The 26032-nt window shown below is 39.5% G+C and overlaps 1 protein-coding gene across 1 annotated transcript in view; it reads right to left on the bottom strand.

The window, feature by feature from the left end:
- Window positions 1-26032, bottom strand: part of TTC27 (tetratricopeptide repeat domain 27) — a 172224-nt gene that overhangs the window by 81363 nt on the left and 64829 nt on the right. Inside the window, exon 10 of the mRNA XM_028117196.2 lies at window positions 21670-21783. Within this exon, the coding sequence (XP_027972997.1) occupies window positions 21670-21783 (114 nt within the window). The remainder of the gene's footprint in view (window positions 1-21669; window positions 21784-26032) is intronic.

Genomic DNA, 26032 nt, shown 5'->3' with positions numbered 1-26032 from the left:
TTATGTGGGCTATAATCTATCAATACTTACCATATTAGAAATTAAAACTGAGAAATATTTAAATATTTATTAATCCATTTTAAAATAAAATAACAGATGCATTATATTAACATATATAAAAATTGACAATGTCTTACTTTTTTGACATCTCTTTAATGTCTCACATTTTAATAGACGATATCTGGATTCTCATACCTGCTTCTATAGTCAATCTGTGGCAATATGATATGTTGACTGACATCTAGGAAGAAAATTTGACCTCATACAGCTATGTGGTCGGAAAAGAAGAGTATATTTACAGCTTTTTCAGTTAATTGTAGGTATGATTTTTTGATACTACACCAAAATTTAACATGTGGTGGCTTCTTAGCATTACTTGTAATGTGGAATTTTAAATCCTATCAATGAACTTTTATTTGTCACAGTAAAATCCACTGGTAAAAAAGCAAACAAACAAAATAAACCACTCACTGGTCTACCTTGAACCTTGAATGGATCTTTTACAGATGCTTGATTTTTTAACATCCTGTTTTAGTCATTTGGAAAATGCACAGATCTTCCACATGTTGACATATTTCATATAATATTTAAAAAATTATATGCCTTAATATCATCAACAATCTCAGGAGAAAACTCTCATCCAAATACCTGAAGTATTGGGAAACTGTCAAGTTCATAGCTGCAGATACAAGTTTCCCAAAACGCTTTTTTTTTTCTTAAAAGCTCAAGATTTTATCATTGGTAACAAATTATTGTCACTTATTCTCCTTGAAGTGATGAGCTCACTTCATGGTTTGTTTTTCTGAGAAAATTTCTGCCAAATACCTAAGTTTGAATACCCCAAGTGTGTCAGTTCTTTCAGGAAAAGATAATGTTCCATGAGCCAAGCAGGCAGCTCAGCTGTTTCCTGAGACAACCACGGTACGTTAGCGTGCAGCCCAAGTGTTTTCTAAGAACTTCCCACTTCATCGCAGAGAATATTAAAAAAGATACACTGTCAAGGCTAAAGACTTAATAACATAATATTTACTGTTTTATCAAAGGCATTCATGAATAAAACTTTTTTTTTTCGGAAACTGAATGCGTGGCAGTGAAGCATACGATGACTATCAGCACAGTTTGGCGCTGCCGTCTTGATTCAGGTAAAAGCCCAGCAGTTTGACACCACCCCCCCACTTCTGCTGATTCAGTATGAACAGAGTGAAAAGGTAAATAATATCCCAGTATTATTATGGAGACAATTTTGACCTGTGGATATTCTGAAATGGTCTGGGGACCTCCAGATCCCACAAATCACCCTTTGAAAACTGCTGACTTAGAATGAGCAGATGCACTATCTTGAATGCCGTCCCCACATCCGCCCACCTCCAATTTTCTCCCCAAACTTCTCCATGCTTAGTGTTTAAAGAAATACTTAATTTGGGTGGGAGGGGGGGTGGAGCAGAGGGAGAGGAAGAGAGAGAATCTCAAGCAGGCTCCATGCCCAGTGCAGAGCGTGACACAGGGCTCAATCTCACAACCCTGAGATCATGACCTGAGCAGAAATCAAGAGTCCGATGCTTCACCGACTGAGCCACCCAGGTGCCCCGGGAAATACTTAGAAGTTCTTTTTCATCATCTCGTCTTTAAAAAATTAGGAAATGAGAACACAAATCAGCCTGTTTATAATCTGCAAGGATTGTGACAGTGCAAAGAATAACAGATATTTATAATTAAAACCTAAGTGGAAGTTTTAAACTCCTAGCATCATCTTTTCTAAAAAAGTTAAAGTAGTTTGGGGCGCCTGGGTGGCTCAGTCGTTAAGTGGCGGCCTCTGGCTCAGGTCATGATCCCGGGGTCCTGGGATCGAGCCCCACATCAGGCTCCCTGCTGGCGGGAAGCCTGCTTCTCCCTCTGCCTGCTGCTCCCCCTGCTTGTACTCTCTCTCTTTAAAAAAAAAAAAAAAAAGAAAGAAAGAAAAAAACAAACTTTAAGAAGAAAAAGTTAAAGTAGTTAAATTTAATGATAAATACACCGACCTTCCTCAGTAGGTGTCAATGCAAAGCTCCTGCCCCTCAGAGCTCAATGTCAATTGGCCCCAGATTCTGTGACACTTAGTAACACTCACATCTAAGGTTCCTCCTGGCACTTGGCCTCCTGGTAAATCACAACGCTGGCCTCCAGACCTTGGCAAATGCCCTTTTAGCCTCTGCTCTCTAAGTACTGGGGTGTGAGACAGAAAAACATCTGGAGCTACTAAAGTTAACAGCCGACTTCTGCCTAAGGCAGTCTTTCTCAGAAGCGCCCCTAATCACCACCCCCGTGCTGACCCCGAATCCCTGAGGGTTGGGCTGCAGAGCTCTATATTAACAAGCACCTCAGAAATGGTTCACATATTCCGGCAAGTTTGGGAAATGCTGCATAAGGCTGTTAGGATGTGCACAGAGTGTTCTCCCAGGGAAAACTGATGTGTCTATAGAGTCAACCTAATCCGACTCTGTCTACACAACTTAAATGTGTCCCTGCCTGGAATCTAACTGGAGTTATCATTTAGTGCCACCTCTGGAAGTGGGGGTCCTTTCTTCTATCCCTCTACTAAAGCTCCTTGGCTGTTTTCTATTCTTTACATTTCTGTAACTTTCTAGGGTTTTTAATTTTTGTGTACTATTAATAATAAAGCACATTTGATGCTGCATATCACTTGTCCCACTCTTTCATTCCACTTATCTGTGAACTCATCATTGCCTCTTTTGTACCAAACTCTTATGATGAAACCCATATCCTGGTTTCAGCCTCGCAAACCTCACGGCAGCCCCTTTGCTTGGCCTTGGCAGAAGCCAATTCTCACCCATCTGTGTGTTCTCTTCCCTCACAGTACCTCGTCCTGAGAGTGAGCATTCCATTTCCTTCCCCCGTTCACCTAAACTGCTGGCCTTGAGAGGCACAGTTCTGCAACCCAACCCTTTCTCACAAAAGCCTGTATTCACTGCTTCCTGCCTATGTTCTCAATGCCTTTCCTCTAGATGATGCCAGGTCTTATACTGATCTTTTTTCTTTTTTAAGCCAGTTCTCATAGCTTCCTTAGAACACTACAGCATGATGGATTGACTTGGAAAGAATGGACTTCAAAATCCAAGGTAGACCTGGTTTGAATTCTAGCTCAGCTATAAGACTTTAGGTAAGTCACTTAAAATTTCTGTCCTTCATTTCCCTCATTAGTAAAATGCAGATAATGCCTATATGCTAACACCCGGCATGTAAGCATTCAGCAAACAGCAGTAACTACACACAATTCTGAATGAACAGTGGTTAACCATAATCATTCGAACACTAAAAGCACAGCAACAATCACACGAGCAAATCCGAGTATACTTTTCAGTAACTTTCAAATGCTGCCAATGGTTCCCAACGCAGGTGAAGTACAGAGCGAGGACGGACATGTTTCATCTTTCAGATTTTTTAAACCACTCAATGGCGTGACTTGGTATATTAAAGGTGAAGCACTGTAATTATCCCACAGTTTTTCAATTTTCCAAGTAGTAATGACTGCTTTTGGCAAGTTATACAAAGGATCAGGTAGTTTTACTGTTTCGTATCCATACTTTTCCTCCTATAAAGAGAGGATGATAATAGCAATCAAGGTTTATTGAGGGTTTTCTATGTGCCGGGCACTATTCCAAGCGTTTCACAAACATTAACTCATTTAATCCCTCAACATGTGTGTGAGGCAGGCACTACTTACTGCTCTCTTTGCTCTACAGATGGGAGAAACGAAGCACAAGAGGCTAAGGGGCTTAACCCTGGTATGTGATGTCTCCTCCTCTTGGACCGTAAGGTCTGTGGACAATGAAAGTTGGTGCTTTTCAGACAAGAGACATTCTGATACTGAAGCAGGCCACGAAAAGCAGAGATGGGAGAACACGGGCGAGAAAAGACAGAAAGAGAAAGAGCTGATGATCTGTTTGAGTCCCTGAATCCAGCTGCCGCTGAGGCTGGAGCACCCCAAGATTCCCCAGTCATTACGGCCAGTACATTTTCTTTCTTAGAGTCAGTTTGGAGGGGGATTCTGTCCCTCACAATGAAAAGACTCCTTACTGAAACCTGTTCTTAAATTTTACTGAAGTATAAGGGTAAAGGGTTTGAAAAATTCTAAACTTCATTTGTCCTTTACAGGCACCTTGTATTTAGAAGGATGTTCAAAATAAGTATAAAAATCAAATGCAACTTCTCAAGTTTTGAAGCCATACCCACTCATTAGGCAAGCCCAGTACTGCCATAGTTGGCAGAAATTACTAGACTGTGTGCCCCAAAGGGCACATACTCTCCACTCACACAAACAGTTGCACATCAACGTCAATCAATACTAAGCCTGACAAGTACAATGCATAAGGTTGTGCTTTTATGGAGATATAAATATATATAGAAATATAACAAAGCACAGGCGTACCCCAAGATGTTAAAATATGAAAGGGAAGTCTTTAATGCAGAACAAATGACTAGTCTGTAATAGAAAGAAAAAGCTTTGTTTTTTTTTGGTATGTTGAGAAATACAGAGTAAACATATTTCTAGGTAATTAAGTAAATTCACGGACTCTAGTTCTCTTATCACTTCTAATGACCTCAAAAAGTTGTGATTTATACATGTAATTCATCATTTTTTAGGAAACCCTGTAAAGAAAAACTGACATTCCTTTATCTCTTTTCCCTCCCCTTAAAAAAATACAGCCAACCAAACTGTGAATTACTGCCTTCTGGGAACGCTGAGTTAACTTCTGTGATCATGGTGAATGCTCTGTTCCTGTTAGCTCTGGCACCGGGCAGAAGATCCGGACTGGAATGATATCAGAAAAGCTGGCCTCTACAGCTTGTGGATTACTCAAGTGCCAGATGAAAATTTATTCTTTAATTTAGCCAATTCTCAAATAGTCCTGCTAATAAGTAACTAATTCAAACATGATTTAGTTAGATTCTTTTTTTCAAATTCAACATTCAGCAAACATCCACTGAATGCCTATTCTAAGAATATAGAAATAAATGAAATAGAGAACCTGACCCCTCAAGAAGTTCACATTTTAGATGTGAAGATAGAAAGGTTTCCAAATAAAATAAAATATAATTTAGTAAATGCTAAAATATAGCTTTGGAAACATAGTCCGTGGGGTGCCTGGGTGGCTCAGTCGTTAAGCGTCTGCCTTCGGCTCAGGTCATGATCTCAGGGTCCTGGGATCGAGCCCCGCATCGGGCTCCCTGCTCAGCAGGGAGCCTGCTTCTCCCTCTCCCTCTGCAGCTCCCCACTGCTTGTGCTCGCTCGCTCTCTCTCTCTGTCAAATAAATAAATGAAATCTTAAAAAAAGAGAAGAAAAGAAAAGAAACACAGTCCAGAAATTAATCACACACGTGGTCAGTTGATTTTTTATTTTTCCAACAAAAGGACCAACCAGTTGGTGAGGAGAAAAGGTAAGGAGAGTTCTAACAGTCTCAGTGACAAATGATGAAGATGTTAAAGTGGTTTAATTCTCTTATTGGTTGTGGGATAAAACAACTTCAGAAATCCTTTTCTCACAAAACTCAGAATGAAGCTAAGATGGGTCAGAAGCCTGGGTCTGCTGAGGGACACCCTCCCCTTATGATATTATTTGGTTGAGGGATGGGAGGTCCCACGTGGGGACAAATTATCCCTCGCCCCTGTGCAAATGCCAAGCAGAGTTTCTGGCACCGATGCCACAGGACGGCATCCTATAAAGGACATCTTGATGGGAAACTGGGGGGTACTAGGGAGCTCTTACCTGCATCTGAGAACATGCCCCCAGCTTGGTATAACTAAATATTATATCCCACAGTTGGGTCCCTTACCTTCTTTCTTGCAGTCATATCCCCATCTCTTTGAGAGAACCATACACTTACATAATTATTCTAAAGTTAAGGGGCACCTGGGAGGCTCAGTCGGTTGAGTGGCTGGCTCTTGATTTTGGCCCAGGTCATGATCTCAGGGTCCTGAGATGGAGCCATGGGTCGGGCTCCTCACTCAGCAGGGAGTCTGCTTGAAGAGTCTCTCTCCCTCTCCCTCTGCCCCTTTCCCTGCTCACACACATGCATGCCCTCGCTCTCTCTCTAAAATAAATAAATCTTTAAAAAAAAAAAAAGTTGAGATGATCTGCATCAGCTGGCTCTCTGCCCCCAAACTACTGCACTCCTGCCAAGTGCTCTTGATGACTACAGGTAGAGGGCAATTCTGCTGTGATGCCTTGATCCAGGGTCCGTCTTTGGTCTGAGAGCAGAAAGGGAGGCCCTGTGTTAACACATCTGATGCAGAGCTAATTTTGCATATCATCAACCTTGTACACATTTCTGGACTGTTGGATCTCTTTTCCGACCCTGCTATCCCATCCTCGAAACACTCTAACCTTGTTCTTGATGAACAGGAGCCTCTTCTAAGCACTCTAAGCCTTCTGTATCTGTAGCAGTCTCCCTAAGTTCAACGATCTAAGAAAACCTCACAAATTGTTTAGTTCACCTGTTGGGTTGTCATGCTGGTGAAGGTGACCCAAGATTCTAGGCTATGACTTCATGACTTACTACCACTGGCTGATGCTTCGGACAATCACTGAGAGAAGGTCTTCCTCATGGAGGTCTCTCTATCTCTTGTGACTGGCTCTTCACTAGGGATCTTGGCACTGCTACTACTCCTCTGGATACCATCTCTGGCCCCTAGGCTGAAGCATACTGCTTGCTTGCACCATCTAGGAGATGCTGTCCAGACCTTACATGTCTTGTCAGAGGAAAGGAATAAGGGAATAGAGCAAGAGGATATATGGGGCCTATCTGAAAAGAGAAGCATCTCTGTTATAACATCAATTACCTCAGATCCAGAGTTTAAGGCCCTAGGGGAAGGTGTAGAGGGAAGATTTTTGGCAACCTTAACGAAGCCTGCCAGTTAGACACACCCTGGCCAGGTGTGCAGTATGTAGTCAGCCCTTCCATTACAGGAAAAGGCCTCTCAGACAAAGAAACCCATATAACCGCAGAGGGAGCTCACATTAACCGCTAATACAATGAACACTGGTAATCATCAAGAAGTTAAGGATAAGCAATATCAAGAAGAGAAAGGCCAAGACGAACATATAAAACGATTTACTATTGAGGAGAGGGAATTCATGGAAAGAAGAGAATTTTTTAAAATTCTAATTAACAATGTGCAAAGAGGGGCGCCTGGGTGGCTCAGTCATTAAGCGTCTGCCTTTGGCTCAGGTCATGGTCCCAGGGTTCTGGGATTGAGCCCCACATCGGGCTCCCTGCTCAGCGGGAAACCTGCTTCTCCCTCTTCCACTCCCCCTGCTTGCCTGCTTGTGTTCCCTCTCTCACTGTGTCTCTCGCTGTCAAATAAATAAATAAAATCTTTAAAAAATATATGCAAAATTAAATGAGCTATCACATCAATAAAACAAGAAAAGCATATTAGAAAAAACAGCAATCAGAAAAATACAGAATTCCTGAAAATTAAAAATAATTGTCAAGTATTATTTTTATTTATTTTTTTAAGACAATTTTCTTTTTTTTAAAGATTTATTTATTTATTTATTTGACAGAGAGAATGAGATAGAGAGAGAGAGCATGAGAGGGGGTAGGGTCAGAGGGAGAAGTAGACTCCCTGCTCAGGGAAGTCTGATCAGGGAGCCTGATGTGGGACTCGATCCCAGGACTCCAGGATCATGACCTGAGCCGAAGGCAGTCGCTTAACCAACTGAGCCACCCAGGCGCCCTCAAGTATTACTTTTAATGAAATAAAGGGAATTAACAGTAAACTAATCTTTTTTTTTTAAGATTTTTATTTATTTATTTAACAGAGAAAGAGAGAGAGCACAAGTAGGCTGAGCAGCAGACAGAGGGGGAGGGAGAAGCAGGCTCTCCACTGAGCAGGGAGCCCGATGTGGGGCTTGATCCCAGGACCCTGGGATCATGACCTGAGCCGAAGGCAGATGCTTAACCGACTGAGCTACTAGGCACCCCAAGAGTAGACTAATCTTGATGAGCACTGAGAAAAAAATGTACAGAATTGTTGAATCACTATATTATATACCTGAAAATAATTACAAAAAAAAAGAGAAAGAAGGAAAAAAAAGAATTATCAAAATAAAATATTACAAGGATAGACTTAGGAATTAGGCTAATGATCAAAACTAGTGATATAGGAAAAAAAGGTCAAAGAAATCTCCCACAACATCAAGCAAAAATAGAAAAAGAAAAAGCACAAAATAAAGAGTCAAAGAAGATAAATTCAGGAGGTCTCACATAAGCTTATTAAAATTCCTACTGCAGAACTGAAATAGAGAAAAAGGCTTTAAAAAAAATGGAGACGGATAATTAAAGAAATAATGGAAGAAAATACCCTTGAACTACAGAGACATGGCTGTTCACATTTAAAGAACCCAATAAGTACTCCAAGAGAATAACAATAGTTAGGACATTTGTTAAGCACCTCCTTCCTGAGAGACACTGTTCTAAATATTAACTTATATAATCCTCATAGTAAGTATATTTATCTCATTATACACATGAAGAAACTGAGGCACCGCGAGGTTAAGTAGCTTGTGCAAGGCAGAAGCAGCTCATACACAGTAGAGCTTGTATCTGACACCAGGCAGTACAACTCCAGAACCCATGCTCACATTCAGACATCCAGAATTCCAAGCATGGAGAGAAAATTCTAAAAATGTTCAAAAAGAGAAGAAAAATATCACTTAAAATGGAACAATGATGGGGTACCTGGGTGGCTCAGTCGGGTAAGTGTCTGACTTTATTTCAGTTCAGGTCATGATCTCAGGATCTTGGGATCAAGCCCCATGTTGGGCTCCTCACTCAGCAGGGAAGCTGTCTGAGATTCTCTCTCTCCCTCTGCCCCTTCCCGGGCTTGCATTCTCTCTCTCTCTCAAATAAATAATAAATCTTTTAAAAATTGGAACAATAATCAAACTGCTACACTTATCAGTAAACTGGGATGCTGGAAGATTAAAGAAATGATCTCATTTACAGTCCTACAGAAAGATGATTTTGAAACTAGAATACTATACCCAAACCAACTAATAAATTCTGATGGAAAAATACATTCACATTGACTCAAATTTACCACCCATGTCCTTCAGATGAAAGTTACACAGGAAGTAACACAAAAAGACAAGGAAAACAAGGAATGTAACAACCAAAATCAAAGAAACAGTGGTAGCTATGACCTAGAATGAGTAAAAAAAAAAAAAAAAGCAAAAAAGGAACAAATAGAGAATCCCCTGAACCCTGATTGCTGTGACAGCCTTTGTCAAATAGCAAAAGTTCAGAGACAAAGCATACGATTTTTTCTCCATAGGTACAATCACAGTATTTGATTATATAATTAAAATATTCATATAATCAAATACTATAAAGCTGATTTAAAATTTTAAAAATCAACATATGACTAAACACAGATGACATAAATTACAGAACAAAATGTAGAGTAACAATCCCTAACCATTGTAAAAAAAAAAAGGCATAAAAATGGAAGAAGGGAGGGGCGCCTGAGTGGCTCAGTCGTTAAGCTTCTGCCTTCGGCTCAGGTCATGATCCCAGGGTCCTGGCATCGAGCCCCACATCAGGCTCCCTGCTCAGCAGGAAGCCTGCTTCTCCCTCTCCCATTCCCCCTGCTTGTGTTCCCTCTCTCGCTGTATCTTTCTCTGTCAAATAAATAAATAAAATCTTTAAAAAAAATGGAAGAGGGGATGAGAGATATACTGGCTTATCCATAATTCATAGTGTGGGGACAACAGATTCTATCTAGAGTTGATAAATCAAGGGGCACCTGGGTGGTTCAGCTGGTTAAGCATCCAACTCCTGGTTTCAGCCCAGGTCGTGATCTCAACATCATGAGATGGAGCCCCACGTTGGGCTCCACACTCAGCGTGGAGTCTGCTTAAGACTCTTTCTCCCTCTCCCTCTGCCACTGCCCCCCACATCCCTCTCAAATAAATCTTTAAAAAAAATAAAGTTGAAAAATCAAGAAAAAGAGTACAAGCATTTAAAGAAGTACAATAGAAGTATAAACATTTAAAGTTATAATGGAAACCACTAACAACAACAAAAAAGAAACTGCTAAAGAGTGAGCTGGGAATTGGAGAATTTACATCTTGCATTTGAGATCCTTCTGAGTAGACTTTTCTCTACTATGTATAGTATGAAAGTTTCTAATAGGCAGTTTAAAAATCAAAATACATTAATTAAAGGGCACCTTGAAAAATAGGGGAGAGGTTCAATAAATTATAGCACCTCCATTTAACAGAGTGACATACGGCTGCTGGAATGAATGAGCTAGATCCACAGGTACCGGCACATAGAGCTGATCAGGTTGCTCTGGTAAGAGGCAAAAAGGTATAAAGTAATAGAGACTGCATGAAGCCACTGATGTTTAAGCATACCGTTTATTTATGCAGAGAAAGAAGTCTAGAAGGTTACATATTGAGGCCGGAAGGCAAGCAAGGTGGGGGAAAACACAGTTTTTTACTTCTGCTTCTCTATCGCTTATACTTTTGATAATTAGCAGGTATTATTTCTATAATTAAAAGCAATTAAAAACAATGATATCGTTTAAAAAAACAAAACATACTTTGCCACTACTCATCATAGACTTGGTCCAAGTGTTACATATAATGCCAGCAGTATGGTTTTCCCTCAGTATAAAAAATAATGTGAAGGACCCCTTTACGAAATTATTCAAAAACAAGTACGAGGCTCACTGTATAAATCCTGACGTTATTATTTCTGCGACCAGTTTTTCCCTAATTTTTTTGTTATGACATGCCTTTAACCATTACTAGAAATTAAACAGCCATGTAAAGAAAGGACTATCAGCTTTTTTTCTTTTTAAGATTTATTTATTTTAGGGAGTGAGAAGGAGAGAGAATCTCAAGTACACTCCACACTGAGCCCAACCTGGGACTCAATCTCACAACCCCAAGATCACAACCTGAGCCGAAACCAAGAGTGGGATGCTTAACCAACGGAGCCACTCAGCTGCCCCAGGACTATCAGCTTTTAAAACAGAAGTGTTTTAGCCTATATGGGAGCAATAATCTCCACAACAGTACCAATCATTTTGTTCTGGACCATTCTCCCTCCAGAATCAAATATGATGGAAAACATCTATTCCATCAAAGCATATATGCAGCTCCAGTATCAAGAACAGATGTTCTTGGAAAACTAAAACTCATTTAAAAATTGTTAAATCTCAGTTAACAACCACAGTAAAGAAAGTCAAATGCAGTACAGTCTCCAGTGACAGAAAACTGTTATAATTTCCAATTCCCAGTTCAATGCACTGTCCTCCCAGAAATTCAAAGGTGAAGGAAAAGATCCCTGTTGGAAAAGCATCTTTAAAGGCAGAGCTACCTGAACAGGGGCAGACCGTCCTCATCTAAATTAACAGGGTTAAGATGAGGTGCCTGGGTGGCTCAGTCGTTGGGCGACTGCCTTCAGCTCAGGTCATGATCCCAGGGTCCTGGGATCGAGCCCCACATGGGGCTCCCCGCTCAGCTGGGAGTCTGCTTCTCCCTTTCCCACTCCCCCTGCTTGTGTTCCCTCTCTCACTGTATCTCTCTCTGTCAAATAAATAAAAAAATAAAAAAAAACCAGGGCTAAGAGATAACTGAGTAATTAAAATTCATTAGCAAGATTATTTTAATAACATAATAACATAAAATAATCAAAAGGAGGGTATGAATAAGTACTAGAGAATATAATCTCACTTTAATTCATTGTTTCTGAATCATAACCACTCAAACAATGTTTCCATAAACATCATTTTCTTTGTCATTACCACCATCATGCCCCAAACATGCAATCGTTAAAGAACTCCAGCCTAGAATAATTTTCATGAGATAGGGTATTTTTAATGATTGTCCTCAATTTGAAGTTCCTTCTTCCTCTGTGGATCTTGTAACATTGGTTTATTTACCTTTCGGTGGGATGCAATATCCTCCTTTTAAGTTTGGCATTTCTCAGAAATCCCTCCCAAATCGGCCGTCTTCAGGACTTGCCATCGTATCATTCAATGTAGCTGCTCATCACTGTGCAAGTTACAGTCGCAACTCTGTCATTAACTAGCCAGGCCAACGGGGGCGAGTCACCTGACCTCATCCCACCTGCGCTTCCTCAACTTATAATATGACAAGACTGAGCTTTTCCCTAAACAGCTCCTTCTGGCTTATTTTTCTTTCAGCCTTAACAGCTTAACGTTTTATCACGTAACAGCTGAGGAAGGAAACAGATTTTCACAGAAACTAAAACAGAATTTCTCCTAAACATTGTTTTATGTAGACAGGTATTTGAAAAATCATTTTCCTCTTAATTCTTCGGGGATGCAGCAACTTCAACAAATACAGTAATATCAAACCCTGAATCAGAGAATTGGCAAGAGTTCAGATAATGAGCTAAATAGCTCAACAAGGGACAGAAAATCAGACAAATCCTGCATTCACCTTGTCACATGATCTGGCTAAATTCCAAAATTTCTGGGTTGGGGCGTGAAGTGATTTTCTCTGCGGTATCACCCTGTAAAGGCAGAAATAACAACTCCTCATCCTGTCCTGTAGGCAGAGAAGTATACAACTCTCTTCAGAATGCAGGATTTGGATGGCAAGATGGGGAAATACAAGATACATGAAGGTCAAGACAGGGCAAGATGCAAGAGCATCTTAAAGAGATCCCTCTTTATATCTATTTTCCTCAAACACATCCTTTTATTATTTGATGCCCAAAAACATAATGTGCATAATTCAGAGAATAATGTAGGTTTCAAATTAAAAAGATGTGCTATACACTTACAAATTTACCACTCTACTTTTTGAGTTTAACTGCTGCTCCAAAAGAAAACTGAATGATGACAGTTATTTCATATGCCAAAGTTAACGTAAGAGATTAATGCAAAGCAAATCATTTCTAAGTCAGTATGTCCTTCATTAATAAATAAATGTAATCTAGTACTATTTGTATTAAGGCCAAACTTTGGCCAAAAAAAAAAAAAAACTTAAACTGTTTCCCAAAATAAAATTTAAAAAATTTATGTGTAGTCTCCTTGAACAAAAAACTATACAATTTTAATAAAATATGCATATTTGATCATTTTAACACCAGTTATTTCAACACTCTGCTTAGTGTGAAATGAGCTTTTAATAAATGAACTTCAATACAATAGGAGCAATTCAGCATGAATAATTTAAAGTGCTGATCACGAAACCACACCTTCACCTTCCTTCTTTGTTTTACACTGGGCCCAGCTGCAGGGAGTGGGGTGCACATGTGGCCCCTGGCTGTCAGCTGTCTTAGCGTCCCCTACAGCCACTGAGAGCACCTGGCCTGAGGTCTCGCCCCTTCCCAGGGCCACCTACATCCCGTGGCGGGGAAGGGAAGATAGAAAGTCAGGGGGACCGCTGAGCGCGAGAAACACCTTGGGCTATGTTGGGCCCACACCTCCATGTGACTTCTTCCTCAGCCCAATCCCACTCCATCCTGTTTCTCTTCAAGTGGCACTTAACCCTGATCTGTGTGTCTCATTGTTTTGGAGAAAACAACTTGTGACAATAATATAATGGGCTCTGAGGTACGATGTTACTCACTGAAAAGAAGTAGAATGGTTAAAACAGTATGTGACAAAGTGTAGAGCACATAGGAGGCCCTCAATAAATTCAAACAGTACGCAGGAAGAAAAGCAAAATGACATGGTAACTGCATCGTATTTTGCAGACAGAGGGGGGAGGGGGCTGAAAAAGAGGAGGTGGAAAATAATTCCAAGACAAAGAATTCGGCCCTTCAAATGTAAGCTCCTGAAAGCTTACATATTAATTATCTTAGCATACCCAGGGCCCAATACAGTGCCTGGTACATACTAAGAATTCAATAAATGTTTGTTAACCAGGAAGTTAGTAGCACTGACATTTATAGTAACTTGGTAACCCTCCTGTGGGTTGGCCAAACTTTGCTGACACAGAAAAGTTCTGGAAAGGAACGTGGGATTTTTGTCTTCATGGATTTTTTGTTTGTCTGGTTTTTTATCTGCATGGATTTTTTTGAACAAAAACTTCACTTAATCCAGATAAACATCTGCTTTTACCTGGCAACTAACAGACTTTTAAATGCAGGGGAGCTATTTCTAAGAGCTTTAAAAAGATCTTAAAGACTGTTTTTAAAGTGCTCACATTGTTTAGTTTCCTGATACCACTCTTTGAAAAATAATCTTATTCTGAACATTTTTTCCCAGAGAGTTTAATTTAAGCAGCCATACAAAAAAGTGTCATAAGTATTACCATCTTTCATTTTCCCTTCAATTTCACTGAAGGTAAATTAACTGATTTCTCTAACTTAGAACAACTACATAAATCATCTCTTGGATCTGTATTTCTATCCATACTAAATCTGCTCCCAGTAAGCAGACCTATGAAAGTAATCCCCAATTGAGGTTTCTGCTTCTATTTTCACCAATAAATGCTACCGTACTCTAGGACTCTCTTTGAAACTCTGACTTCTGTCATGTTACCCATAGTTCCTTTTACTCAGAGGAGAAAATCCACATTCTGCAGCCTTATATGAGGGTTGACACCAGAAACAGAACAGACAGCCCTTCCAACATTTTATCTCACGCTGCTCCCCAGCATGAACCAGACTGAAGGACTCTGTAGTCTACACACACTACATGCATTCTCTCTAAGTCACCTCTTCCTCCTTCCTACCACCCAGCCTTGTAAACGGTACCAAGTTATGATTATTTGGTAAACCTGAACATACTTCACCCAGTATTTACATCTCACTATGTATTTCCTTCCAATGTTCCCAGTTAAAAATCTAACTCAAGTCTCATTAAAATAAGAAACATCTGCACCTAGGACATGCACTGCCTAGCCCCCATTGTTTAGATGCTGGGCAGGAGCGGCCTATAGAACCAGAAACCAAACAAGTAGCAGTGATAACGTGGTACTCGCAGGCATACACATTCCCTTTTTTTTTTTAAGATTTCATTTTTAAGTAATCTCTACACCAGCATAGGGCTCAAACTCACCACACCTTGAGATGTAGAGTCGCCGGCTCCACCAACTGAGTCAGCCTGGCATCACCAGGCATACACATTCTTAAACCAAGATAAACTTTTCTCTCTAATTAGAATATAAATGTGTTTGGGTTTTTTTTCATTTAAGATAAACTTTTTATTTTGGAACAATTTCAGATTTATAGAAAATCTGAAAAGACACTATGGAGAGTTCCTATCCAGTCTTCATCCAATTTCTCTTGATGTTAACAAATTACCTAATCACGACCTATTTTTCAAGACTAAGAAATTAACATTGGCCCATTACTATTAATTAAACTACAGACTTTATTTATATTTCATTAGTTTTCCCATTAACGCCCTTTTTCTGTTCCAAGATCCAATCTAGGACACTATCAAGTTGCCTTAGCGTCTCTCTCTGATGTGTGTCGGTTTCTCAGTTCATGTTGTTCATGACCTGGACACTCTTGAAAGAGTACTAGCCAGGTATTCCGTAGGATGTCTCAATTGGGTTTTTTCTGATGTTGTCTTGTAATTAGGTGTTACTGGTTTGGTGGAAGGATCCCACAGGGGTGAAGTGCTCTTTTCACCATAGCCTATGATCAGAGGTATGTGAGATCAATAGACTTATTGCTGGTGATGCTAACCATGATCACCTGATTAAGGTAGGGGTTGCCAGGTTTCTCCACTGTAAAGCTACCGTTGTTCTGTTTCCATAGAGAAGTGATTCACTAAGTGATAACTAAGTGATTCAGTAAGCCCAGCTCACACTCTAGGAGAGAGAGACTAAACTTCACCTCCTAGACAGGGGGAGTATCTACATAAATTATTTAAAATTCTTCTGTCAGGAAGACTTGTCCTTTATCCCATTTATTCAATCATTCATTCATTTATAGCAGTATGGACCCATGTATTTATTTTATAACTTGGATTATAATCAAATACTATGTTATTCATTTTGTTGCTCAAATTGTTCTAGCTTTGGCCATTGGGTTCTCTTTCAGATTAGCTGCTGTGTCCTTCTGACATGCCCCCAACTCCCCTTGCTGTTTTTTTAAGATTTATTTATTTATTTGAGAGAGAGAGAAAGAGAGCACAAGTGGGAGGGGCAGAAGAAGAGGGAGAGAGAATCTCAAGCAGACTCTACATTGGGCGGGAAGCCTGACATGGGGCTCAGTCTCATGACTGTGAGATGACAACCTGAGACAAAACCAAGAATCAGATGCTTAACCAACTGTGCCACCCAAGTGCCCCCCAGATCCCTTTTCTTAACACTACTGTATTTTCTTGCACTACAAAAGATATTCCACACCCATCTTGTATTTTCCCTGCTTCAGCTACTATGCAAGGAGCATGGGTCCCTCTTACTGAAGACTGGTATTTAGAAACCAAGATCTGGGCACTAGGTGTGCTCATCTGCTACTGAGGTACCACTGCTCTAAACTTTCGGTGGACAGAGCTAGCAAAGAGTTAGACCCTACAGATTAATCTTTGTACCTCCAGGAACATTAACAGAGTGCTCTCAGCTTAGTCCATACAGGTTAAACTACTGTAAAAAGAAATTTTTTAAATATACTTATTAAGCAAGACATAATTTTCTTTCTCATTTATAAATCCAGTGATAAATGAGGCAGAGCTGGTAAAAGAGCTCTGCATTCCTCAACACATGGCATCTCTGATCTAAGATGGCAGCCCCACTGCTCCTGACCTTCTACACAATAGGAAAGGACAAAAGGCCAGGGGAATACCTGACTCAGAAGTGGTACCCATTATTTCCACCCACATACTGTTATGCAAAGGAGGATGGGAAGTCATATGTCTGTATAAAACTAAGGTTCTATTACTAAATGAAGAATGGATAACTGGGAATAATTAGCATTCTCAGACACAGAGAATCCACTTCTGCTTTTACTATAGCAACAAACAGTATACTCTATACTTAAGCTTATCTCATTCACATGAGCAAATTCTGTCAAAATAAAAAATTAAGAGTAAAGTAAATAAGTAATGACAGCATAAGATTACATCCCAATGAATAAAATAGAAATCCACGAGTACACACTCAAATAAATAAATAAGTGGAGGAATAAATAAAAAGAAGAAAAAGCTCTTCCCTATAGCAGCATACCAACTAAGATATTATAAAACTGCCACTTGGTAATCATCATGATAATAACTTCCCCTCTCAAGAAACATCAATAAATGTTAAAACAAGTGGATGAAAATTGGATGATAATCTCAAAGTAACTCCCCCCAAAGGCTTATTATTTACAAGGTAAAGAGTAACTTTACAATGGGGAGAAACTCCACCAACATGACCTTATGCAAGTGATCAGAGAGCATCACAGAACAACTCACAGCCTCTGACACCTGAGAGGGACACCGTGAGAACAGTACTACAATACTTCTGGAATATTACTGTCAAAATTGTGTAACCTGAATCAAATGATGAGGAAATGTCAGAGAGACCCAAATTGAAAGACAATCTCCAAAATAACTGGCTGGTAACCTTCAAGATCATCAACCCCACAGAAGTCAAGAGAGGCCTGAGGAACTGTTCCAGACAAAAAAACTCAAAGGATGAGGTGGCTCAATGCTGTGCTTGGATCCTTTTGCTACAAAGGACATTATTAGGACTACTGATAAAACTTGACTGGGGTCTCGTCAGAAGAATGGATGGTAGTTCTTCACATCAATTTTTTTTTTTAAAGAGAGGGAGAGATAGGTGGGGGGAGGGGGAGAGGGACAGAGAGAATCTTAAGCAGGCTCCACACCCTGTGTGGAGCTTGACACGGGGCTTGATCCCACGACCCTGAGATCATGACCTGAGCTGAAATCAAGAATCAGATGTTTAACCAACTGAGACCCGCAGTCACCTCTCTTCACATAACATTCTTACAACTAAATTGTTCCAAAGCAAAAAATACATTTTTAAAAATACCACTGTCATTGACTTCATGAAATCCTACATCTTTTACAACATTTTAAATTTTTCTTGGCCATCAGACTGCATCACAATTAGGTTATTAGACAATCTGTGAAAGAGACTATACCGACTGCATCACAGTTAGGTTATTAGACAAACTGTGAAAGAGACTAAATGCTATTTAGTCAATGGACGAGAATAAACATAAAGTTTCCCTAAATTCTGTGAGCCATTTTAGCAACTTATCGGACTCCAGGTGGGGGTCAGTAGAACCCCTGATTTATAGCCAGTCAGTCAGAACCAGACCTGAGGTTGGCATCTAAAGTAGAGGGCAGTCTTGCAGGGGTGGTTCAATATTCGCAAATCAATCAAAATGATATACATTATTGAAAGAAAGGATAAGATCCCCTCAATAGATGCAGAAAAAGCATTTGACAAAATGCAGCATCCATTTTGATAAAAACCTTCAACAAAGTAGGTATAGATGGAACATACCTCAACATTATAAAGGCCATATATGAAAGACCCACACCCATAAGATCATCCTCAATGGGGAAAAACTGAGAACTTTTCCCCTACATTCAGGAACAAGATGCTGGTCCACTCTCACCATTACTATTGGTACTGGAAGTCTTAGCCTCAGCAATTAGACAACAAAAAGAAATAAAAGACATCCAAATTGGCAAGAAAGAAGTCAAACTTTCACTATTTGTAGACGACATGATACCCTATATAGAAAACGCTAAAGACTCCACCAAAAAATTGCTAGAATACATGAATTCAGCAAAGTTGCAGGACATAAAGTCAATGTACAGAAATCTGTTGCATTTCTATACACCAATAATGAAGCAACCAAAAAAGAAATCAAGGAATCTATCCCATTTACAATTGCACCAAAAACCCTAAGATACCTAGGAATAAATTTAACCAAAAAGGTAAAAGATCTGTACTCTGAAAACTAAAGAACACTTATGAAAGAAATTGAAGAGAACACAAAGAAATGGAAAAACGTTCTGTGCTCATGGATTGGAAGAACAAACATTGTTAAAAAAATCTATACTACCCAAAGCAATCTACATACTTAATGCAATCCCTATCAAAATACCAACAGCATTTTTCACAGAACCAGAACAAACAATCCTAAAATTTATATGGAACCACAAAAGACCCCAAATAGCCAAAGCAATCCTGAAAAAGAAAAGCAAAGCTGGAGGCATCACGATTCTGGACTTCAAGCTTGATCACTGTAGTGATCAAGACAGTATGGTACTGCACAAAAATAGACACATAGATCACTGGAACATAGTAGAGAACCCAGAAATGGACCTACAACTATATGGTCAACTCATCTCTGATAAAGCAGGAAAGAATATCCAGTGGAAAAAAGACAGTCTCTTCAACAAATGATGTTGGGAAAACTGGACAGTAACATGCAGAAGAATGAAACTGGACTACTTTCTTATACCATACACAAAAGTATATTCAAAATGGATGAAAGACCTAAATGTGAGACCTGAAACCATAAAAATCCTAGAAGAGAGCTCAAGCAGTAATTTCTCTGACATCAGCCATAACAACATCTTTCTAGATATGTCTCCTGAGGCAAGGGAAATAAAAGCAAAAAGGAAAAAAAGGGAATTATTGGGAGTTCATCAAGATAAAAACCTTCTGCACATCAAAGGAAACCATCAACAAAACTAAGAGACAACCGACAGAATGGGAGAAGATATTTGCAAATAACCTATCTGATAAAGGGTTATTATCTAAAATCTATAAAGAACTTATCAAACTCTACACTGAAAAAACAAATAATCTAATCAAGAGATGGGCAGAAGACATGAACAGATATTTTTCCAAAGAAGACAGCCAGATGGCTAACAGACATATGAAAAGATGCTCAACATCACTGATCATCAGGGAAATACAAATCAAAACCACGATGATGAGATACCACCTCACACCTGGCAGAATGGCTAAAATTAACAACCCAGGAAACAACAGTTGTTGGCAAAGATGTGGAGAAAGGGGAACCCTCTCTGCACTGTTGGCGGGAATGCAAACTGGTTCAGCCACTCTGGAAAACTGTATGGAGATGGCTCAAAAGTTAAAAACAGAACTACCCTATGATTCAGTAACTGCACTAGTAGGTATTTACCCAAAGGATACAAAAATACAGATTGGAAGGGGTACATGCACCTTGATGTTTAGAGCAACATTATCAACAATAGCCAAATTATGGAAAGAACCCAAATGTCCATTGACTGATGAATGGATAAAAAAGGTGTGGTATGTATATATATATACATACACACACACACACACACACACACATATACACACAATAGAATATTACTTGCCATCAAAAAGAATGAAATCTTGCCATGTGCAACAACGTGGATGGAACTAGAGGGTATTATGTTAAGTGAAGTAAGTCAGTCAGAGAAAGACAAATACCGTATGATTTCACTCCCATGTAGAATTTAAGAAACAAAACATTTGAACAAATGGGAGGGGGGTATAAAAGAGAGAGAGAGAGGAAAACAAACCGTAAGAGACTCTTAATAGAGAACAAACTGAGGGTTGGTGGGGGGAGGTCGGTGGGGGTTGGGGTAGATGGGTGAAGGGTATTAAAGAGGGCCCTTGTTGTGTTGAGCAATGGGTGTTGTATTAAGTGATGAATCACTGAACCCTACTCCTGAAACCAGTATCGCGCTGTATGTTAACTAACTAGAATTTAAATAAAAATTTGAAAAAAATGAATAACATTTCTGAAATTGACACTTGTTAAAATTTATAGCATCTTAAAAATAAAATAAAATAAAACAAAATAAAATAAAATAAAATAAAATAAAATAAAATAAAATAAAATAAAAATAAAGTAAAGGGCAGTCTTGTCGGTCTGAGCCCTTAGGTTTATGGTGTCTGCACTAAGTCCAGATAGCGTCAGAACTGATGTCCACAGGGAAGTGGAGAAATGCTTGGTATGGAAGACCCATAGGTGTCAGAAGTGTTGTGAACAGAGGAACAGTTTTGCTTTAGAGAGGTTAAATATTGTGGTCACAGAGCTACTAAGGGACACAGCTGGGCTTTGGAGCCAAACAAATTCTAGAAATAACAAAATGAACAAAAGGAAAGCCAACTCATCATTTTATATTCACAACACATATATATGCTTATTTTTTAAAGATTTATTTGAGAGAAAGAGTGAGAGAGAGTGCACACAAGTGGGAGGAGGGACAAGCAGATTCCCCACTCAGCAGGGAGCCCACCCTGGGCTCAAACCCAGGACCCTGAACTCATGAACTGAGCCAAAGTCAGATGTTTAACCAATTGAGCCATCCAGGCATCCCTATGCTTATTAACAGCAATAAAGAGTTAATCATAAGTTTTTGTTGTTGTTGTTTTAAAGATTTTATTTATTTATTTGACAGAGAGAGAGAGAGAGAGAGAGAGAGAGAGAGCACATGCACAGGCAGGGGGAGCAGCAGAGGGAGAGGGAGAAGCAGGCTCCCTGCTGAGCAGGGAGTGCGATGTGGGGCTCGATCCCAGGACCCTGGGATCACGACCTGAGCCAAAGGCAGATGCTTAGCGACTGAGCCCTCCAGGCGCCCCAATCATTAGTTTTTGATGTAGTGTTCAGTGATTCATTCATTGCATAAAGAAGGGTTGGAAGAAGAACAAAAACTGTCACATTAATTCTCACCTGTGTCTGCCTCATTGCGCGCTCCATTCGGCGTGTGCTTCCTCTGTCAAGTTTGGTCCGGAGGATCAAGGCTGATGTCTGAATGGCCCAAAACTTTGGTTGTGAAAGCAAAAACTGATGGAAGAGAATTAAAAAACAAACACAAAAAGAAGGCATGAGCTTGGTGATCCCACTCTGATTAGTACAAAATTAACTCTTCCAAAAATATCAGAATACAGCTGAATACAGATCTGAAAATCTTCTCGGTGAAAAATAATAAAACATGTGGTGTCCAATATTTTTGTGAAGAATTTGTTCACTTGAGCAGTCATTACTTAACCTACTGGATCCAATCTATTGAATAAATCCCTTAAGGAATAAATCAAAATCTTTCCAGGTAATCAAAACAGTAGGCAGACTTTATCACACTAGTAATTAATAAATCTTTTTATCTCATAGGTTATAAAAAATGTGAGAAAATAAACTACCTCAAAATATCTTTCCCAAATTTGAAATAAATCTTTAAACATTAGCCAAACTCAAACATAAAAAATAATCATTAGAAATCTGGTAACTTTTCACTTAAAATACATCCTAATTCATAGATACAAATGCAAATCAAACTTCAAGTACACAGAATACCCAAGAATTAAGTATTTGCTCACTTAAAGGTGACACAATGGGAGAAGATATTTACAAATGACATGTCAGATAAAGGGCTAGTATCCAAAATCTATAAAGAACTTACAAACTCAACAGCCAAACAAATAATCCAATCAAGAAATGGGGAGAAGACATGAACAGACATTTTTCCAAAGAAGACATCCAAATGGCCAACAGACACATGAAAAAGTGCTCAACATCGCTTGGCATCAGGGAAATCCAAATCAAAACTTCAATGAGATACCACCTCACACCAGCCAGAATGGCTAAAATTAACAAGTCAGGAAATGAGAGATGTTGGCAAGGATGTAGAGAAAGAGGAACCCTCCTACACTGTTGGTGGGAATGCAAGCTGGTGCAGCCACTCTGGAAAATGGTACGGAGGTTCCTCAAAAAGTTGAAAATAGAGCTACCCTACGACCCAGCAATTGCACCACTGGGTATTTACCCCAAAGATACAAACGTAGTGATCCGAAGGGGCACGTGCACCCCCAATGTTTACAGCAGCAATGTCCACAATAGCCAAACTATGGAAAGAGCCTAGATGTCCATCAACAGACGAATGGATAAAGATGTGGGGGGTGTGTGTACACACACACACACACACACACACACACACACACACACACACACACAATGGAATATTATGCAGCCATCAAAAAATGAAATCTTGCTGTTTGCAACTATGTGGATAGAACTAGAGGGTATTATGCTAAATGAAATAAGTCCAACAGAGAAAGACAAGTATCATATGATCTCACTGATATGAGGAATTTGAGAAACAAGACAGAATCATAGGGAAAGGGAGGGAAAAATGAAACAAGACAAAACCAGAGAGGGAGACAAACCATAAGAGACTCTTAATCTCAGGAAACAAACTGAGGGTTGCTGGAGTGGAGGTGGGTGGGAGGGATGGATGGCTGGGTGATGGACTTTGGGGAGGGTACGTACTATGGTGAGAACTGTGAATTGTGTAAGACTGATGAATCACAGAACCGTACCCCTAAAACAAATAATACATTATGTTAATTAAAAAACAATTTTTTTTAAAGGCAAAAGACCTTCTTTTCTTTAATACATATTACAGAAAACCATTCTAAAATGTACGAGAATGCTTTCTAGCCTTGGTTAGGGTAGTGAGTCTCCGATTCAGTTAATATGCTTTCCCAGGGGCACCTGGGTGGCTCAGTCTTTAAGCATCTGCCTTCGGCTCAGGTGATGATCCCAGGGTCCTGGGATCGAGCCCCACATCGCACTCCCTCTCCCACTCCCTCTGCTTGTGTTCCCTCTCACGCTGTGTCTCTCTCTGTCAAATAAATAAATAAAATCTTTAAAAAATAATAATAAAATAAAATAAAATGCTTTCCCAGAGGGGACATCTTAATAAAAACTGGCCTAAGACAAAAGCTCGAATATGCAAGGACTAAAGTCCCAACCCCAGAAAGCTGTGACAGCCATGAGCTCAGAGAATGGAGTAGAAACCATTGGCTTTGACTGCACATGTGGTGGGGAAAAAAGTAAAAGTTCTGGGTGAGTGAAAATGGGCAAAATGTATGATGACGCAGTAGGGACTGCGTGGTGAAATGAACAGTTGTCACTCTCTGCTGATGATCTGGAATCCACACTGTTTCCCGGAGATCATTTACAATTACACATTCAGTCAAGACTGCTGAGAAACAAGGGAAGATACTTATTTGTCGGAAAGCTGACTATATCCTTGATCAGCTGCTTGTTTCTAAAAGTCAGTGCGGAAACACCCTAGTTAATTAAGAGTCCAATTAATCATTCAAAACCTAGCTACACATTAGAAGCGCTTGAGAAGCTTTTGGTATTTTTTTTTTTTAAGTAAATCAGATCTCTGAGAGTAGCATCTGGCAACAGTGTTTTTAAAACATTCGCCAGGTAATTTGAAACCATAGCCATGTTTAAGAACTACGAGGCTAAACCAAAACAATAAACATCAAAAACCACAAAAACTCAACTCTAACAGCAGTTTTTGAGTGTTTGTGACTCCAGGAATGACTGACTTCTTCATTGAGTGGCTGCCATTAGAATTTCCCAAGGACTGAATCATTCTAAACCCTGTTTTATTACCAAAAAGTATATTCTTCAAAAAAAAATTTTTAAGTAGGCTCCACACCCAGCATGGAGCTCATTGCAGGGCTTGAATTCATGACCGTGAGATCAAGACCTGAGCGAGATCAAGAATCTGATGCTGAACTGATTGGGCCACCCAGATTCCCCCACCAAAAAAGTATACTCCTTATCAGAATTACAGAACAGAATGGGAACTGTAATCTAACAAGTAATTTTTATAAGAAAGGTGCATTTATTTTAGGGTAGTCCTATTAATATTTCTTTATCAACTTTGTGCATTACACTGAAGGAAAATTTAAAACTGAGGCCTGAATATTTATTTTTTGAAACTACTGTGTCAAATATTAAAGTATAATTTGAAGGAGTTATAAAGTCACAATAAACACTGATCTAATTATTTAAAAAATCCTGGGTACTTAACTTATTCGAAGAGCGTGTATATGTGTGTGTTGTCAAAGTTCCTGAACATAATTCACAAAACTTTATCAGCAAAAGTTAAATGGCTCTAAGAAGAGCTTTATGTCGAAATGTAAAGATAGAATTTATTTATGTGTAGTATGTGATCCCCAGTTCCACTTTTTACTGTAGAGTGAATAACTGGTAAATTTTCCTTTCTTAGAGTTCTTCAATATTATCTCTTGAATAAAATTTGCATTAACGTTAACAGGAAAAAAAATAACCACTAGGATGAGATAATACAAGTATTTGTTTTTGGTCAAATTCATTTACCACTCCAAATTCTTATTAAGAGTTAGGAGGAGGGGGGCACCTGGGTGGCTCAGCTGGTTAAGTGTCTGGTTCTTGGTTTCGGCTCAGGTCATGATCTCATGGTCCTGGGATCAAGCCCCGGGGTCAGGGTCAGGGGTCCGCACTCAGTGGGGAGTCTGTTTCTCCTTCTGCCCCTCCCCCTGCTCGTGCTCAGGTGCTCTCTCTCTCAAATAAATAAATAAAATCTTAAAAAAAAAAAAAAGAGTTAGCAGGAGGTCCTTCAATGGAGTATAAATTCTATCTCATTCCTTACAACTCCTTACTGTACCACCGTGTGAGTTACCTCCCTTGGTCCCTAGAGACATCTGAATTTTCAACTCTGGATCAAGGCCAACCCCCTTACAATAAAAAGAAAAAAGAAGCACCAACAGGTTAAGCCACTTGCTCTGTATCACACCTTCATTAGTAGCAAAAGCTGATTCTAATACTTGGTCTCTTGATCCCCAGAACAACATCTTTATAGTGTTTTTTCAACACTTTCCCCAGATATGATCACCCCCTGGAAGTGATGATACTACCCAGGAAACTCTGGTCAAGCAACATAAGCAGCGGACTCAGTAAAGAATGCTGGGAAACTGCTCTGCTAAGGGGAGCAGGAGAAGGAAAGAGTGCATGAATAAGGGAGGAGGAGAATCAATAGATGGGGTCCTACCAAAGTGTATTCATTCATTAATTCACTTGCGCACCTACTCTGTACAAGGCCGTGTGCACAAGGCCCCAGGGACAAACTAGTAAGCAAGACAGACAAGGTCCCCATCGTCATGGAATTTACATTCTAATGCAATGTCAATTAGGTAATCTTATCCTTGTATAACTGTGCAAATTAAAATATTTTATCCCCCTGAAATATACTTTA

The sequence above is a fragment of the Eumetopias jubatus genome, unplaced genomic scaffold (assembly GCF_037043125.1).
Source record: "Eumetopias jubatus isolate StellerSeaLion01/CBP00866 unplaced genomic scaffold, mEumJub1_p1.0 scaffold_9, whole genome shotgun sequence".
Classification (NCBI taxonomy): domain Eukaryota; kingdom Metazoa; phylum Chordata; class Mammalia; order Carnivora; family Otariidae; genus Eumetopias; species Eumetopias jubatus.
The sequence above is the reverse complement of the archived record's forward strand: the minus strand, read 5'-3'. Positions and strand labels throughout refer to the sequence as shown.